The following is an 18,085-nucleotide window of genomic DNA, read 5'->3' as shown; positions in this document are numbered from 1 at the left end:
CTGGGAACTTTGGTTTAGGGAGTATTCTCTTCCCTCCTTTCCCTAACTCGTAGGAATGGCTCTCTGGGTCTAGATGGTTGATGCCAACAATGCGGTTTATGTTGAGCCCCTGCTTCTTTTCTGTGTATTTGGGATTTTGGTACTTCTTAGGTCAAGGGTGACCATGTGACTAGCCCTCAAGAGAAACCCTAAAATCTGAGTCTCAAAGGGCTTCTGTGGGCAGAGATACCACACACACATTGCTGAATTTTTTTTTTTTAAGCTTTCTTTATAGTCCAACTCTCACATCCATACCTGACTACTGGAAAAACCACAGCCATGACTAGATGGACCTTTGTTGGCAAACTGTGGTACCAGTGTGTTTAGAGGTAAACAGGGAAGCAAGGTTTGGGATTTGCCAGGGGGATCTGGAGAATTAGGGGTACTTGTAGGAATAGGAGAGGCTCGGTTTCCCCACTGAGAGTTGGGGGGAGTTAAACTAGGACTGTCTAGAATGCTGGGAGTATTCTCTGGTTCCCCAGGCCTCTGAGCTGCACAGGGCGGGACTCCAGTAAAGGGACACAGGGAAAAAAATATGGAACGCTTCACGAATTTGCGTGTCATCCTTGCGCAGGGGCCATGCTAATCTTCTCTGTATCGTTCCAATTTTAGTATATGTGCCGCCAAAGTGAGCACCATTGCTGAATTTTTATTGCTAGGAAAAGCATGCTTGTGATCCCCCAAGGGAGGGGGAGAGCAGAAGGAACCCTACATGTGGATTCCCCCAGGCTCTCTGCCTGTGTCTTTTCCCCTTATGATCGGCCTGTATATCCTTACCACATCTCTGTGTAAGTCTTAGCCCTAAAGACAGCTATAGGCAGAGGCCCACGAGACCTGGCAGATCCCCGAGTGGGATAGTGATCTTGGGGCCTCCCAACACAGCCACCAAAGGATATCTCAAATATTTTCTTATCACATTATAGATGTAGATTATTTTGAAATTTCAATTGTATTGATCACTGCCCTAAAATTTAGATATGAGACCTGCCACCAGATAGTTTTTTAATGTGTAAAGGAACATACATTTCAAAGTATCTTTTAAAAATCTAATGTTTTTATTGAAGTGTAGTTGATTTATAGGGTGGATGGATAACAAGTTTCTATTAAGTAACACAGGGAGCTGTATTTAATGTCCTGGGATAAATCATAATGGAGAAGAGTATAAAACGGAATGTATCTGTGCATACCTGAGTCACTCTACTGTATAGCAGAAAGTTTAACATTCTTAATACTATCTTTTGACATAACTCATTTTCTTTGGAATCCTAAGTATTTTATTTGCTGCATTATCAAGAGCCTTATTCTGAGAAGATGTCCATAGATGTATCACACTGCCAAAGAAGTCTGCACAGAAGAAATTTCAAGAGTCCCTTGCAATGGATTATTAACCTGGACTAGATGTATTAATCACTGATGAGCAATTTATTACCTATGTGAATAAACATTTAGTTCCCTAAATTTTATCCAGGGACAAGGAAGAACTAGCTTCATTGATTGCATTTAAAGGGGCAGCAGGAGCCAACAATAAAGTCACTTTATATTTCATACCATGCTCATTCAATGTGACAGTTATATATGTAATGCATCTAAAAGGTGAGATAAAATTGGGGATTTAGAATGATGTTGATTTTCTGGAACTATAGAGCCTCCTTATAGAATATAAGCTTCTTGAACTTTATTTACTGTGTACAGAAAAATCCCACACTAAAACTCTGAAAAGCCTCCTATTTCACTTTCAGGTACCTCTCTGATCAGAGATTTCCACTCGACTTTGTACAAAGACAGTCTTCCCCACAGCTAATGGGAGTAGCAAACAGAGTAAACCCACAAAAGTAATTTTTGTTTACACTGCCTAGGTGTTTAATATTTTTTGAAGCTGTCCTTAAACCCTGATGAAACTTTTTGCGACCAAATGAGTGGTTAACAACTTAACATTATAACTTAATGTTCCAAATTTGATTTCAGCAGGTTCAGTGGAGAGACTGTGACAAAAATAGTGTATGAGTGCAAACCCCCTGCTCTGTCTTTAAAAGATGTACAGAGATGCGTTTCCTATTGGGAAACACTTCCCCTTGCAGTGATGCAGCATGGAACAGAGGATTTTCTAATCATCTGTAACTAGAGTTTTTCTTTAACGGACTACAAAAATACTGTGTGTAAAAATAATAAGAAGCTTCATTTTACACTATTTTACACTTCTGCTCATAGCTGCTCCATTGTGCTTCATGGTGAACAGCACATGTGTGGCCCGTGTGCCTTCACAACTTTGCACAGAGCATCTCCAGCATCATATCGTCCATACTGACTGCGCCAATGATGGGCCTGAAGAACAGCTCGGCCAGGGTGTTGGCGCTGATGAATCTCAGAAGGAAGAGGGCACTGTTCAGTTCAGCGAACCTGGCCTGGTACATCACGTGTGTCATCCTGACGTGTTCGCTCAGTATCTGTTGAGTTCCCCACTGAAGTCCCTGGATGTACTTCACGCACTGCAGGCCTGGCAGATCTGCAAGAGAAAAAGGGCGGAAAATCTCTTGTTTAGAAACACTCACTCAGAACCCTTGACTAGCTTTTTCAATAGATCCTTTTGCCTCCTGGAGGAAGTGACAACCCACTCTAGAATTCTCGTCTGGGAAATCCCATGGACAGAGGAGCCTGGCGTGCTGCAGTCCATGGGGTCACAAAGAGTTGGACACGATTAAGCGACTGAACCACAAATGATATTTAGGGATGGGGGTGGGGGGCTTCCCAGGTGGCTCAGTGGTAAAGAATCCGCCTACCAGTGCCAGAGAGTCGAGTTTGATCCCTGGGTTGGGAAGATCCCCGGGGGAAGGACATGACAACCCACCCCAGTGTTCTTGCCTGGGAAATGCCATGGACAGAGGAGCCAGGTGGGCTACAGTCATGGGGTTGCGAACAGTTGTACACAACTGAAGCAACTGTGCACATACACACAAGCAATTAAAACAATGCTCAAGCTTCCCGGTTAAAAGTGCTTTTCAACAAAGAAAGTGACAAACCAGTCTTAAGGTTTCAGGAGCAAAGCCTCCAAGAAGGAAACATCATGTGACTTACTGAATAGTCACTGTGTTTGTATGCTCATATTCAAAAACTGCTGCTCCTGGGGCAAATGCATATTTAATTCAGTAGGACAGTTGAATATAGTTTAATGAATAGCACTGCCCCAGTTCACTCTCCGTGCACATACAAAGACATTAAAATTATTTCAAGAAGTGTGCACCTTACCTTTTACCTACAGGAAATGGGCCTTAGTATAAAGGTGAGAAGTCAATGTATGACAAAAACCACTACAATATTGTAAAGTAATTAGCCTCCAACTAATAAAAATAAATGAAAAAAAAAAGTGAGAAGTTTTGCCAGCTAATATTTCACCATCCTCCCTTGAATTTCCCACCACTGTAATGATTACAGCCCATGGTGGTGGACTTCACAGCTGCCAACTGTGACTGACAGTCTCATTTTAATTATTTTCCATTAATTTAAGAGTTAATACTGGCCACTTAGTTCATCCTACCATGATTTCTGTATTGGGGAAGGTTTTTTAAAAAGTGATTCCAGGGATTTCCCTGGTGGTCCAGTGATTAAGACTTGGCCTTTCAGCGCAGGGGTGTGCAGGTTTGATCCCTGGCTGGGAGCTAAGATCTCACATGCCTTGTGGCCAAAAAACCAAAACATAAAACAGTATTGTAAAAAATTCAATAAAGACTTTAAAAATGGTCCACATCAAAAAAAAAAAAATCTTTACAAATGGATTCTTACGAGCATTCCAAAAGGCTCTTTAAAAAACATTTTAAAGTAAGCAGTCTTTGAAAGCATTGTCTTATAGCCATTAAAGAGTTAAAGAGTAAGCATGAAAACATCATTGATTGCAACATGGTGCAAAAGTAACTTTTCAAATAGAGACTGCATGACCTTCTTGTAGCACAGCCTGAGACCCAAGTAAAATAGAATGAAACACAATATAGGGAAGATTAAATGCCTGTTAAGTTTTATAAAGAGGGTGGTAAGAGGAGGCTGCTTTTAAAAGTCCTTTAATCCTACACAATGGTAATATTACTGTAAACTCTTTAACTTGTATTTAAGTAAGTACCAATTTACCATTCAATTTAAATGGTGTTCATTATTGTAATCATTTTCCTTCCCATTTTCTATGAATCCAACGGAAAAGTATTTTAAAAGCATCATGCTCATTGTCAGAGTAAGAGAACCAGCCAGTGTTCTTTTTTAAAAAAATGCTGGCAATAGTCAAGTTATTTCTATTATAGGCAAGTATCAAATCTGACCAATGAGAACAAAAATATAGCAACTTCTCTAATCCATATTCCAATTCTGATTACCCCAGTCCATGCATTACCATCCTCTACTACCTACAGTTCATTATCCAGGCATGAGACCCAATTTTACTGCGCTGGGATTCCATTCATGTTGTTTTGTTGTTTAGTTGCTAAGTCAAGTCCGACTCTCTTGCGACCCCATGGACTGTAGCCTGCTGGGCTCCTCTAGCTTCAAAAGAAGCTTGCATGAAACCACCAAAATCGGAAGCTCCACCAAGTCTAAATTCATGGTTTATTAAAACTTCATCTTGTGAACTCTACTCTGCTTTCATACCACACTCCTCTTTCTCCATCCTCCTCTAAAAGTGCTCTCCCCCCCACCCCGCCCCTGCTGCCCCACCAAGACCTGCCTTGAAAGTAATTTGAGGAAAGAGAAAGGCAGATTGATGAACTCCATGGGAGGGGGGAGGGACATTTTTAAACATAACGATCAGGGGATACAAAATGATAAACACCAAAGAAGGGCCACACACTTAGCAGGCAGTACTTTTTCCCAGATAAAGTATATTTGTATTTAAAGCATACCCAGTTTGGGTGGGTTAGACTCCTTTGAGAGAGAATTCAGAAAAGCAGGGGAAGAATGAGGGATGCAAAACAAGGTGGAGGAAAAGGTTAAGCCAGTGGGATGTAAACTTCTGAAAGCTTAGAGATTGTCTTACCTTTTTATTCCAGCAGAACAAAGCACATGGTAGATGTCTAATAACATGCCTGAAGGAGCAAGAAAACAATCTTCCCAAAGATCTTAAGAACCATGTGAGAATCCATTACTATGGATGCACATTTGCAAACCTCGGACCAGAGCTACTAAATCAGAACTTCCAGGGGAGGAACCTGGAAAGATTTTTAATGACCCCCACTCCCAAGAGCACAGGCAAGTTTGGAAAACAGTGGTATAAGCAAAAGGTAACCTATAATGATCACTGGGATAAGCTGAGGTCTCTAAGTCCTGAAATGTGAGGTCTGAATTATCATCCCATTAAATACTGCTCTTGACCACTTCAAACATGCTAGGTAGGAAGCAAGGACATGACACCAAGATGCCTGGTGTCAGGATAAAGGATGTAGTGGAAGCATGGTGAAAACTATCCCGTCTCAAACTATCTGAAAATTTCCTGCCCACCCACGACCCTCTTGGAAGGATGCTGGTCGAAGATGACTGTAGTAGTAGGACACACTGGAGACAAAGTGCTGGGCTGTCCAGGGAGATGATCTCAGATGATTTGGTTGTGTTTAGCGGGGCAGTGTTCAGCACCCAACAGGCACCCTGGGAGTGTGGGGCAGTGGGCATCCCCTTGAGCCCAGGAGACTCATGTGCCACAACTCAGTGACCATTTACTTTGGAGTAAGGTCACTTGCAACTAGACTACCTAATTTGCCAAAGGGATGGAGGAAGAGGGAGAGGCCCAGGGGGTTGACAAGGCGGTCTCTAGGGTATCTAAGAGAAAGAGATGGCAACCCCCTCCACTATTCTGGCCTGGGAAATCCCATGGACAGAGGAGCCTGGCAGGTCGCAAGAGTCCGAATGACTTAGCGACTAAACACCCACGAGGTATCTAAATGCTCTAAAACATCGCTCCTGCTTGCAAGTCCTGAACATATCTTTTTCCTATCCCTTTGCTAACCTGTCACATTTAGACGATGAGATAGTTCAACTACTTAGGACCATTAAAATGACCACTCAGAGCAGACCCACGAAACACTGGGTCCAGTGTCCTTCCTGCCAGTACCCTCCAGGGGATGGTCTCTCTATGGATCCTTACCAAATGTTTCTTTTCTTGCCAGCCTTAACAAACTTCCGCCCACAAAAAAGCCTCTGGTAAATTTCAGAGCGGTGTTTCACAAACAGACGTTGCAGAATTGGCAGCGAACACAAACTTTCCTTTCTTTTCTAAAAGTATGCTACTGGATTTAAAAGATTTGACAAGGAATATAGCCAAGTCCCCCAAGCCACAAACTTTTCTGTGGTAACAAGGTGTCGAGAGATCAAGTACAAACCTTAGCAAACAGCCCCCCTCCTCCTCTCGGTGGGGTTTCTGAAGCCGCCACTCCCTGCCCCTCACGAGGAATGGGTTTCCGGAACTCCCCTCTCTCTGCTGAGTTAGTCCTGATTCCTCCCCCTGAAACTCCCCTAACCTGAAAACTCTTTGAGTGTCTGCGCCCCGGGCTGGGTACTGCGGAGAAAAGCCAGAGCCGAGGCCGGCGCCCTTACCCGGGTTGAAGAGCACGGTCCCCTTGAGGTAGGCGTACTCCTTGGTAGTTATCTCCAGGCTCCAGCACTTGGCAAGGAAGCCCTTGATGGTCTGGACCTCGGCGGCCGACGGCAAATACCCGGCCTCCAGCGGCAGGACCGAGTGCGGCGGCAGCGGGGGCTGGGGCGGTGGCTCGTTGCCCGCGGTCTCCCGCCGCCTGGTGGCGAGGACGCTCTGCAGCAGGCTGGGCTCAGAGGTCTCCACCGTCTCAAAGTTCAGGCGGTCCTGGGCCAGCTCCAGCATGAGCAGCGGCGCCCAGCAGCTGCGCAGCAGCACGAGCTGCTGGTCCAGGGGGAGCACCTGGAAACAGGGCAAGTACTTGACGAAACGCAGCGTCTTCAACAGGCCCGCCGAGGCGGCCTCGCAGACCACCTGTGGGCTCTTGAGGGCCACCCGCCGCCGCACGCCGCGCGCGGGGTCCCACCAGGGGGTCCCCGGCGGTGCCTCTCGAGCCCAGTCCGTCGGCTTGGCGCCCGGGGGCACGTGGCAGGGGAGGCTGCCCCACTGCGGGTGGTCTTCCCCGCAAAAGGAGCAGCGGCACGGGAGCGCACCGGGCCACCCGCCCCGCAGTTCCTCTCGGCCCCCTAGCCTCCGCGCGCTGGCAGCGCGGTCCCACCACGCGCCCCCCGGCCGCGCCTCGGGAGCTTCCGGCGCCACGTGCGTCTGCTTGGCGCTGGTGAGCAAGCTGTAGAGAATGCTGCCCTGCCGCGGGTGGTTTTCCCCGCAAAAGCAGCAGCGGTACAGAAGCACGGTGGTCCGCACACCGGTCAGCCCCTCTCTGCCCGCCGGGGGTTCCGAGCCACAGGAGCAGCCCCAGCACGCACCCCCCAGTCCTCCGGGCGCCTGCGGCGTCTCCTGCGCTTGCTTGGCGTTCATGAGCAGGTTGTAGAGGATGCTGCCCTGCCGCGGGTGGTTTTCCCCGCAAAAGCAGCAGCGGTACAGGAGCACCGTGGCCGGCGCCCCGGTCAGTCCCTCTCTGCCCACCGGGGGCTCAGAGCCACAGGAGCAGCCCCAGCACGCGGCCGCCACCCGTGCCTTGGGCGGCTCCGGGGTCGCTTGCACTTGCTTGGCGCTCATGAGCATGTTGTACAGGATGCTGCCCTGCGACGGGTGGTACTCGCCCGCCATGGCCCGCGGTGCCCGCAGCCTGGCTCTGTCCAGTGGCCGCCGCCAGCGATCTATTTATACCGAGCGCGCACGCACGCGCGTCGGCCGTCTCCGCCTGGGCAAAGGCGCGGAGCGGGGCGCGGCGCTGGGTGTGTTCGCCTGTGACCTCGGCGGTTCAGAGGGGGCAGATGCACCTCACGGGCTGAAAATGGAAGAGGAGAGGAGGCGTGGGCGCTCCCGGACACTTCCCCCCTTCCTCTCATTACGCCCTTCCCCGCCTCTGGAAGACTGCTGAGCGCAGGGAGCAGGTATTGGGGGCACGGTTCCAACTCTTTCCACTGAACCCTGGCGTCTCATTGACTCCCTTAACTGGGAGGGCAGGGTTACCAAAAAGGGGGAAAATCTATTTCCATGCCTTCTTTGCAAACTTATGTTAAATGACCAAACTTTGCAGGACTTACATTTTGTTTATTGATAGGGAGGTCTCATTTTCAGGGACTTGGAAAAATACAGACCATGGACCAGCCCATGGACCAGCAGTATCAGCCTCATAGGGGGACTTGGTAGAAACGCCCAATCTCAGGCCCCAGTCAGACCTTCTGACTCTGAATCTGCATTTTAAACAAGATTCTCAAAGGATTTGTGTGCCTGTTAAATTCTGAAAAAGCACTGGTCTATGGATGCTATCATAAGCTTCTTGCTCAATTCAAGTAGTATTCATGAGCACCCACTCAGTCGTAGCTGTTGTGTTAGCTGGGGACCATGCGACCAGGGTATGAAAGTGGCTAATATTCGGGAATATAATAATCAAAAAGGGCTAAAAAGTTGCTACAGAGAGAACTTTGAGTTCTTCTAGAGATATTATATTGGGTAGATGTGCAATGCACATTTCTACTCCCACCTTTTCTGAGCAAATAATGAGAAACACAGGAAACCTGGATCCTTTGGTCCTCACTTGCCACTGGCCTCTGCTCGAGCTCCTTAGAGGCAATGAGATGGGCAGCCCCAGATCACCACCTGCCCCCTGATTGCTTCACCAGCCATCTGGTTAACTTGAAATCACAATCTCTTAGTCCTCAAACTCCTTATCGCTGAAATGGGAAGTTTGTTTAGTGATCTCTTGGGTCCATGACTGAAAACATGAAGCAAGGGGACAGGTGAATATTGGATCCCACGTTTCTCTCTCTCTCTCTCTCTCTCTCTCTCTCTCTCTCTCTCTCTCTCTCTCTCTCTCTCTCTCTCTCTCTCTCTCTCTCTCTCTCTCTCTCTCTCTCTCTCTCTCTCTCTCTGTGTGTGTGTGTGTGTGTGTGTGGTTGGTTGGTTGGTTTTAGTTTCTCTGAGACATGGAATTCTGAGCATAAGAGGAAAAGCTCGGGGACACTTATTTTGCATTCAACCTGACATTTTATTCTGCCTGTGAGCAGCCATATAACACAGTGCTTAAATCTTCACACTGGCACCAGATAGCCTTGATTTTAACTCTGGCCCTGACACTTTGAAGCTCCAGTGGCCTTGGGCGATGTATTAGTTTCCTACTGCTGCTAAAACAAATTACCACCAATTTAGTTGACTTAAGGCAATTTCCCTGGTGGCTCAGATGGTAAAGAATCTGCCTGCAATGCAGGAGACCTGGGTTTGATCCCTGGGTTGGGAAGATCCCCTGGAGAAGGGAAAGGCTACCCACTCCAGTATTCTGGCCTAGAGAATTCCATGGACAGAGGAGCATGGCCGGCTACAGTCCATGGGGTCACAAAGAGTCGGACACGACTGAGTGACTTTCACACACACACATACACACACTTCTGGAGGCTGGAAGTCTGAAATTACTTTCATTGGACTAAAATCAAGGTGAAATTCATTGTGGAGGCCAGAGGGGAGAATCTGTTTTCTTGCCTTTTCCAGCTTCTAGAAGCTCCTTACATTCCTTGGCTCCTGGCCACATCACTCCTATCTCTGGCTTCCATTTCCTTTCTGACTCTTATAAAGAACCTTATAATTACATTGGGCAAATCCAGAAAATCCCAAATAATCTCTCCATGGCAAAGTTCATAATTAAATCACATTTGAAGAACATCCTTTTATCATGTTAGATAACATCTTCACAGGTGCTGAGGATTAGGATATGAACATCATTGTAGGCATTATTTAGTCATTCACAGGACAGTTACTCAAGCCACCTCTGCCTCAATTTCCTTATTTATAAAATGTGGACAATAGTCTCTTGTCAGGTAATCCTCTGATGTGAGTTAATTCATGTAAAATATTTCCTTGGTACCTAAGTGTTGGATGTATCAACCATTGCCTCTCCCTTTTTAAGATAATATGAGAGAAGTTTATGGCTTCCCTGATAGCTCAGTTGGTAAAGAATCCACCTGCAATGCAGGAGACCCCGGTTTGATCCCTGGGTTGGGAAGATCCGCTGGAGAAGGGATAGGCTATCCACTCCAGTATTCTTGGGCTTCCCTTGTGGCTCAGCTGGTAAAGAACAGCCTGCAATGCGGAAGACCTGGGTTTGATCCCTGGGTTGAAAAGATCCCCTGGAGAAGGGAAAAGCTACCCACTCCAGTATTCTGGCCTGGAGAATTCCATGTACTCTATAGTCCATGGGGTAGCAAAGAGTCAGACATGACTGAATGACTTTGACTTCACTTCTTCAGGGTTAAGAGCTAATACCACCCCACTGCCATCCTTATTCTCTCTGTCCCAGGAAAGCCCACCCTCACCCCACACCCTGAGATTGTCTCCTTTTCTGCCTGTCCACATTTCTTGGCCCAGATTCAAAACACTGGGTGGATAACCTGGTCCACCACAGTAACATATATTGGAAATATTAACTCATCAATGTTTCCAATGTTCAAACTACTGTTTGGGGTATTGTTAACCGCTGCTTCAGAGATCTTCCTGCCTGATGAATGCGCCAACCAGCCTCTCTGAATAACCCAGCCTACTTCCGTCCCCTCCTTACATTACCAATGCTAGTTACTTTTTATGGTGTTCTGTTTTATTTTCTTCCTAACAGTGATCAAAATTGGATGTGATTGATTGATTTAATTATTTGATGCTTCTTGATTGCCTCCCCCAATTAGTATGAATCTCCCTTGAGGGAAAAGAATCAGCCACACTGTATCCCAGCAACTAGAATGTCTGGCAGACAGTAGGTGCTTGAAATTATATGTGCTGGCCAACTGTATCTTGAGAGAACAAGGAGAAGGCTTCAGCTCCTACTCTCAACACACAAAGCAAGCATCCCCACACAACTGTGGCTGCACTCAGCCTGGAGGGAGGAAAGGTTAGGTGGAGCCCCACTGGACTCAGAGCTTTCTGGAGGCCTTCTTAAAATTGTAAAAAAAAAACAAAAAAACTTTATTCAAGTATAGTTGATTTCCAATGTTGTGTTAATTACTGTTGTACAGCAAAGTGACTCGATTATATATATATATGTGTGTGTGTGTATACACACACATATTTCTTTCTCATATTCTCTTCCATTAGAGTTTATCAGAAGATACTGAATACAGTTCCCTGTGCTATACAGTGGGACCTTGTTGTTTATTCATCCCACATGTAATGGTTTGCATCTGCTAATCACAAACTCCCAATCCTTCCCTCCTCCTTTCCCCTCCCACTTGGCAGCCACCGGTCTATTCTCTATGTTTGTGATTCTGTTTCTGTTTCAGAGATAGGTCCACTTGTGTCATCTTTGAGGTTCTACATACAAGTGATGTCATATGGTATTTGTCTTTGTCTGAATTCCCTCAGTGCGACAATCTCTAGGTCCCTCCACATTGCTGCAAAAGCCATTATTTTGTTCCTTTTATTTGTTGAGTAGTATCCCAATGTATATATGTACCACATCTTCTTTATCCATTCCTCTGTTGACATTTAGGTTGCTTCCATGTCTTGGCTGTTATAAATAGTGCTGATTATGAATCTGTTTGAATTATAGTATTTTCTGGGTATGTGCCCAAGAGTGGGATTGCTGAATCATACAGTAATTCTGTTTTTAGATTTTTTGATGAACCTCCATACTGTTTTCCACAGTGGCTGCACCAACTTTAAAATCCCACCACAGTGTAGGAGGGTTCCCTTTTCTCCATATCCTCTCCAGCATTTGTTATTTGCAGACTTTTTGACGATGTCCATTCTGACTGATGTGAGATTTATCAGAGTAGCTGTGGTTTGCATTTCTCTAATAATTAATGATGTTGAGCATCTTTTCACATTCCTATTTGGACCCCTCTCCCGATTTTGGTATACAGAGTGCTACACATGCTGTGGTGAAGTTAAAACAGAACTGAGTTAACAGCCAAAAGACATGACTTTATTTGGGCCCTTCCACCCTAAAGATATAACATTGAACAAATCATTTAATTTCAGCCTTCACCATTGTGAAATGGGGATCAGTTCTGTAAACCACTATTAATATGTTCAGCTGGAGTAAGTCCTTCAAGGGTTCTTCTTATTTCTCTCTCAATATAGCCCTTTACAGAAATGTTTGCTGACCTTTTCACTACATTGAAAATATAAAGTAACTTAACCCTCATTAAGTTCAGAGTTATGAGAACTTTACAGTTATTCATTTCCTAATGATTTCACATAGAGGAAAACATTTAACATTTTGTTAGCCTTTTCAACTAGGAAACCAGAAAAAATGCTATAAACTCTTCTGTAAATTTATCCTAGCCCTATATAATTCAAGAGTTTTTCTAAAACTTTTTCATCTGATCAACTATATATTTTTTAAATCCTAGTAACTTAAACCCATTTTTTTGTGACTTTAATCATCTGCACCTTGCCGGTATTTGATGCTTTTGACTTTGACTTTGAGGCATTGTCTCAAATTGAAACTCCAGTGCAGTGCTGAGAAGCATGAACTTGTAATCTATTGGTGATAATTCCTCTTCTTTCCCGGGATCAGTCTTCTGACTTTCTCACTTGTTCACCAACTCTGAAGGACTTTCTTGGTTCTTGGGATTGACTGCAAAAAGGAGAGATTGCCTGCTTGCCTTCATATGTATTCATCCTTGGAAACGTCAGAAGAAAACTGACTTTATCTCTCCACTTTCCATTTTTTCCCCCTGAACAAATAGTTTCTAAGAAACAATCATCCAAACAAGTGCAGAGATCCGCATCAAGTTATGCTAGTCAGCCTCTTGCTACGGGGTTAGTGAAGACATAACCTTCCAAGGCAGGCACAGGCATCTTCATTTGATTTGTTCTGTGTCCTCAGGCCACGGTGACAGCTAGACAAAAGGACAAAAGGACACTCATCAGCTGCAACTGTCATGTACTGAGTTTGTCTGCAACTGCAGTTTGGGTATTTACACTGAGTCATTGTTCAATGACCTTGGTCCATTGAACACCTGCTCTGTAGAGTCCTTTATCTGTTTCAACTCAGGGTGGGAGTAAAGCTCCTCTGCCTGCCCCAGTGCAACCTTCAACTTCAAAGTAATGCAGTGTTCACTAAAGGATGGAGGAGGGAAGTACAGGTGGGGATAAAGCTGGGTAAAATTGTAAACTAACCTTTGCACAGTGAGCAGCTCTTGACCTGGGAAGGCTTGGTGATCTGAAACATGATAGGCATTTTCAATACAGGCTGAAAAGAGACGAAATGCGTCGGAGCTCAGTTCCTTCAGTAAACAGATGCCAGAGAGTAACAGTAGTGTTTTCCTTACTTTTCAATGTAAATATGGGGTAAACACTATGTAGGAAAATAGTGGCTGATAAAATCCAAGAGATAACCTCCCTTCTTTTCTTTTCCAGGATCCAGAATGTTGAAAGCTCTCTTTATGGAAGAATTAATAGGCTCTAGCTGCTGACTCATGAAACCCCTAAAGAAGATCAAGTCATCATTATTTATTTCCTTCAGATGAGCTACGAAGAAGGTAATCTGTTGCCTGAGGGGTCACATCGTTGCTGAACTAGAATAATGACTCATCTGCTCACGGGAATTCTGGAATGTTCTAAACTCAGGTTTCTAAATCAGTCAAACAGCCCTTCTGTGCAAGGAAAAAAAAAGTTCCTCAAATCAATTTATTTTACTGCGTCTACCAATTTTGAAGATATCCCAGTAGGGGATGTTGATCAAGTGATCTAATTAATAAATTCAGTTGACTGGCAGCTTTCAAAATGATTGCCCCATTGGTTAGCAAGCTATTAAAATCGATTTCACTGGCAGGTTGGAAAATCATTCTGTTGGTCCACACAGCTATGTCCCCAGTGGTGAGGGTAGTTTTAGTTACAGCCTCCACCTATACTGGGGTCTGGAACTGGAGTAATACCTTTCTCCGTGGAAGTAGCTTTGTTTTCTCCTGCAACTTTTCCTGACAACTTCTTCCCACAACCGTTATATGTAGAGTGCCTTGTACATTCCCTGGAATATTAAAGGCACTCAACAAACACCCATTTAATGAAACAGAGTAAAGTTTCTTCACAACTGCACGTCTTTTAACTTCATTAGATTCCCCAACCTTTTCTTCCTTCCTGTCACTGTATAGGTTTCAACAACCTTGCCAGCCCTGGTGGAAAGACCCTGGTCCATTTTGCCAAATACTAGCTACCTGTTTTATTTTTAAATTTTGTGGGAGTATAGTTGATTTACAGTGTTGTGTTAATTTCAGGGGCACAGCATAGTAATTCAGTTACACATATATTCATTTTTTCCAGATTGTTTTCCAATCAAAGTTATTACAGAATATTGAGTAGAGTTCCCTGTGCTATAAAATAGGTCCTTGTTGATTATTTTATATATAGCAGTGTATGTATGTTAATCCTTAGCTCTTATCCTTTCCCTCTTATCCCTCCCCCCAAATCACATTTCCCCTTTGGTAACCATCACTTTATTTCCAAATTTGCAAGTCTGTTTCTGTTTTGAAAATAAGTTCATTTGTCTCATTTCAAAAAAAAAACACTAGATTCCACACATGAGTGATATCATATGATATTTTGTCTTTGTCTGACTTACTTCACTTAGTATGACAATCTCTAGGTCCATCTCTGTTGCCGCAAATGGCATTATTTCATTCTTTTTATGACTGAGTAGTATTCCATTGTGTTTATGTTGCACATATTCTTTAATCATTCCTCTGTTGATGGACATCTGGGTTATATTCGTGTCTTGGCTATTGTAAATAGTGCTGCAGTGAACATTGGGGTGCATTATCTTTTTGAGTTATAGTTTTCTCCAGATACATGCCCAGGAGTAGGATTGCTGGGTCCTATAGTAGTACTGGTTTTAGTTTTAGTTTTTTAAGGAACCTCTGTACTGTTCTGCATAATGGCTGTACCAACTTATATTCCCACCAGCAGTGTAGGAGGGTTCCCTTTTTCCATACCCCCTCCAACATTTATAGTTCATAGACTTTTTGATGATGATCATTTTGACTGGTGTGAAGTGATACCTCAATGTAGTTTTGATTTGCATTTCTCTAATAATTAGCAGTGTTGAGCATCTTTTCATGTGCCTCTTGGCCATCGTTGTGTCTTCTTTGGAGAAATGACTATTTAGATCTTCTGCCCATTTTTTGATTGGATTGTTTTTCTTAACATAGAGCTGCATGAGCTGTTCATATATTTTGAAGGTGAATCCCTGGTCAGTTGCTTCAGTTGCAAATATTCTCCCATTCTGTGGGTTGTCTTTTCATTTTGCTTCTGGTTTCCTTTCCTATGCAAATGCTTTTAAATTAATTTGGTCCCATATGTTTAGTTTTGTTTTTATTTTCATTACTCTAGGAGGTGGATCAAAAAAGATTTATGTTAGAGAGTGTTCTGCCTATGTTTTCCTCTAATAATTTTATAGTATCTAGCCTTACATTTAGGTCTTTGATATGTTTAGAGTTTTTCTTGTGTGTATGGTATTAGAGAATGTTCTGATTTTATCCTTTTACATGCAGTTGTCCAGTTTTCCAAGCACGTCTTATTGAAAAATGTTTTCTCCATTGTGCATTCTTGCCTCCTTTGTCATAGATTAATTGACCATAAATGCATGGTTTTGTTTCTGGGCTTTCTGTCCTGTTCTGTTGATCTATATTTCTGTCATTGGGCCAGCACCATACTGTTTTGGCCATGGTAGCTTTTTAAAATAGTCTGAAGTCAGGGAGCCTCATTCCTCCAGCCCTGTTTTTCTCTCTCAGGATTGCTTTGGCTTTTAGGGGTCTTTTGTGTTTTCATACAAATTAAAAAATGTTTTGTTCTAGTTCTGTGAAAAATGCCATTGGTAAATAGCTACCTGTTGTAACCATTCTGGTTTCTAACTTGATAATCTCAAAAATGATAGTAAATATATTATCTGTGCTTGCTTTACAACATTGTCAAATGTATGACATGATTAACAAATGCATCATAAATGTGTTATTACAGTTAGATTGCGATTTCTTTAAATCAGAAGTATCAGTCTTTGTGAAATGATATATTGCCCGACTAAATCAAATATGTGCATTTGGAATTCTCTGTACATATATGTCTAAAATGCATTTGAAATAAGAGATTCTAAAGTTGATAATAAGTCATTCAAGCTTGGAGTTAAATGCATCTAACATTAGTAGTGCTGTAAAACCTAATTGCTTTCTCTGAGGCTGGAATGACAAACATATGAAGAACAAAAAATATGTGAATGGATGTAGGTGAATTTCTTTGCAGCCAAGCCAAATGCTGGTGACAAAGAAAACCGAGATTTTCATTTCCAAACTGATGCTTTTGCCATGATGGGTGTGTCTGTGTTATTAAAAAGAAGCTGTGTTAGCTTGAATTCTCTGGAGCAGAGCCCTCTATGAGTACTGCCCACGTGTCCTGGGGAGATGACCCCAGAAAGCAGTGATGAGAATGCAGGAAAAGTGAAGCTGGGAAACAGGGGAATCCAACATCAAGGTGCATGACTGAGGTCACTGCTCTGGACACCAGGAGTGACTTTACCAGGGCGTCCAGAGAGAGATACAGACTGCCTCCCAGAACTGTCCACCCAGGATGGAGCCAGCAGTCATTATTTGTTAGTTTCCATTTTCCAAGGTTGAATATTGCCCCAAGATTCCACCAATATCCATAGTGTTGCAAAACACAGTTAGTATGAAAAAAGGCCACAGGCCATATGGAACCAACCATCCACCCACCTGTGCTTGAATCAGAGGTGCAGGCAAGAGGATACAGGGCAGGGGATAAGAGACCTCTGAGAGAGAAGTTTATAGCTCAGCATCCTAAATTTACTGGCCTGATGTCAGTCTCACTTGATATGAGAATGAGTTGAGGTGAAAGAATGACTGCCTCCTCAGTCTTCTGCTGAGCTTGTTCATCTTTGAAGACCATGTTATCATTATGTCCCAAGATGTCCATTTCTTTAGATAAGTAAGGCTTGAGTGGGAGAAGCAGGCAAGAACATTCAGCTAATAATTGAATAAGCGTCAGTCCTGACTGGGCCTTTATTCAACAGTATTATCAGCCGTGTTCATAGATAGATTAGGAGGGGAAAAAAAAACAACCTATACTATTACCAATAAAACAGCACAATGTCACCAGATAGCCACAACTTTCTGCAAAAGTAGGGGTTGTAGCCTCGCATGTATGTTTTGGGTATTTTTAAATACTTTGACATTATTCACAGGTTCTTAAGATTTGTTCAGTCTATTCCAAGAAGTTTAAACAAAACCCAAACATTTGCACAGACTTCTTGAGCTGTGACTGGATCCAGGTCCTCAAACTACATTGCTTGGACATGTTTCTGAAGCTTCTGACCTCACATTCCAGTGTGATTTATCCTTGATTCAGAGCCTGCATCCAACCCAGTAGTCAGTCAGTTTTCTCAACTCTCCCTTCAAAAGGTATCTCAGATCCAGCACTTTCCCACGACTGTCATCACTATACCTGGCTCATGCCTCCCATCTTTTCTGATCTCAATTCCTGTAGTAACCTCCTAACTGATCTCCTGTTTCTGCTCATTCTCTGCCTACAGCTAGTTTTGCAAGAGTTATGCTTAAATATAAGTGAAATTGGGACTTCCCTGGCATGGCAGAGGTAAAGACTCTGCACTTCTAATACAGGGGGCATGGGTTTGATCCCTGGTTGGGGAACTAAGATCCCACATGCTGCATGGCACATCCAAAACAAATAAGCAGAAAAAAAGCCCCTAAAACCCATAAAAATATAAGTGAGATTGCATACCTTTCTGTCACGCTTAGAAAAGCCTAGTGGTACAGGACCTTGTTTTTAAAATCTTGGAGGAGCTGGCCCCGGCTCTTTCTAGCTCCTACCTGTCACTTGGATGCTCTAGCTACACGGCTCCCTTGATGTTCCTCAAGCCTGCAGCTTCCCTCATCCTTTACACCTCTTCCTGCAGATAATCACACGGTT

The 18,085-nt window shown here is 43.8% G+C and overlaps 1 protein-coding gene and 1 non-coding gene across 2 annotated transcripts; both read right to left on the bottom strand.

The window, feature by feature from the left end:
• Positions 1-568: 568 nt before the first annotated feature.
• LOC133053181 (U6 spliceosomal RNA) lies at positions 569-675 on the bottom strand. The gene has a single exon (XR_009692116.1). It is a non-coding gene; the product is annotated as a U6 spliceosomal RNA (small nuclear RNA).
• Positions 676-1,108: 433 nt separating this feature from the next.
• On the bottom strand, positions 1,109-7,768 carry NR0B1 (nuclear receptor subfamily 0 group B member 1). Its single transcript, XM_061136895.1, has 2 exons — positions 6,601-7,768; positions 1,109-2,542 (listed from the first exon to the last, which is right to left on the bottom strand). Exons 1-2 carry the CDS (start codon positions 7,766-7,768, stop codon positions 2,298-2,300), a joined length of 1,413 nt encoding a protein of 470 aa, XP_060992878.1. The 3' UTR covers positions 1,109-2,297.
• Between the last annotated feature and the right edge of the window lie 10,317 nt (positions 7,769-18,085).

Source organism: Dama dama, chromosome X, assembly GCF_033118175.1.
Source record: "Dama dama isolate Ldn47 chromosome X, ASM3311817v1, whole genome shotgun sequence".
NCBI classification, from domain to species: domain Eukaryota; kingdom Metazoa; phylum Chordata; class Mammalia; order Artiodactyla; family Cervidae; genus Dama; species Dama dama.
The sequence above is the reverse complement of the archived record's forward strand: the minus strand, read 5'-3'. Positions and strand labels throughout refer to the sequence as shown.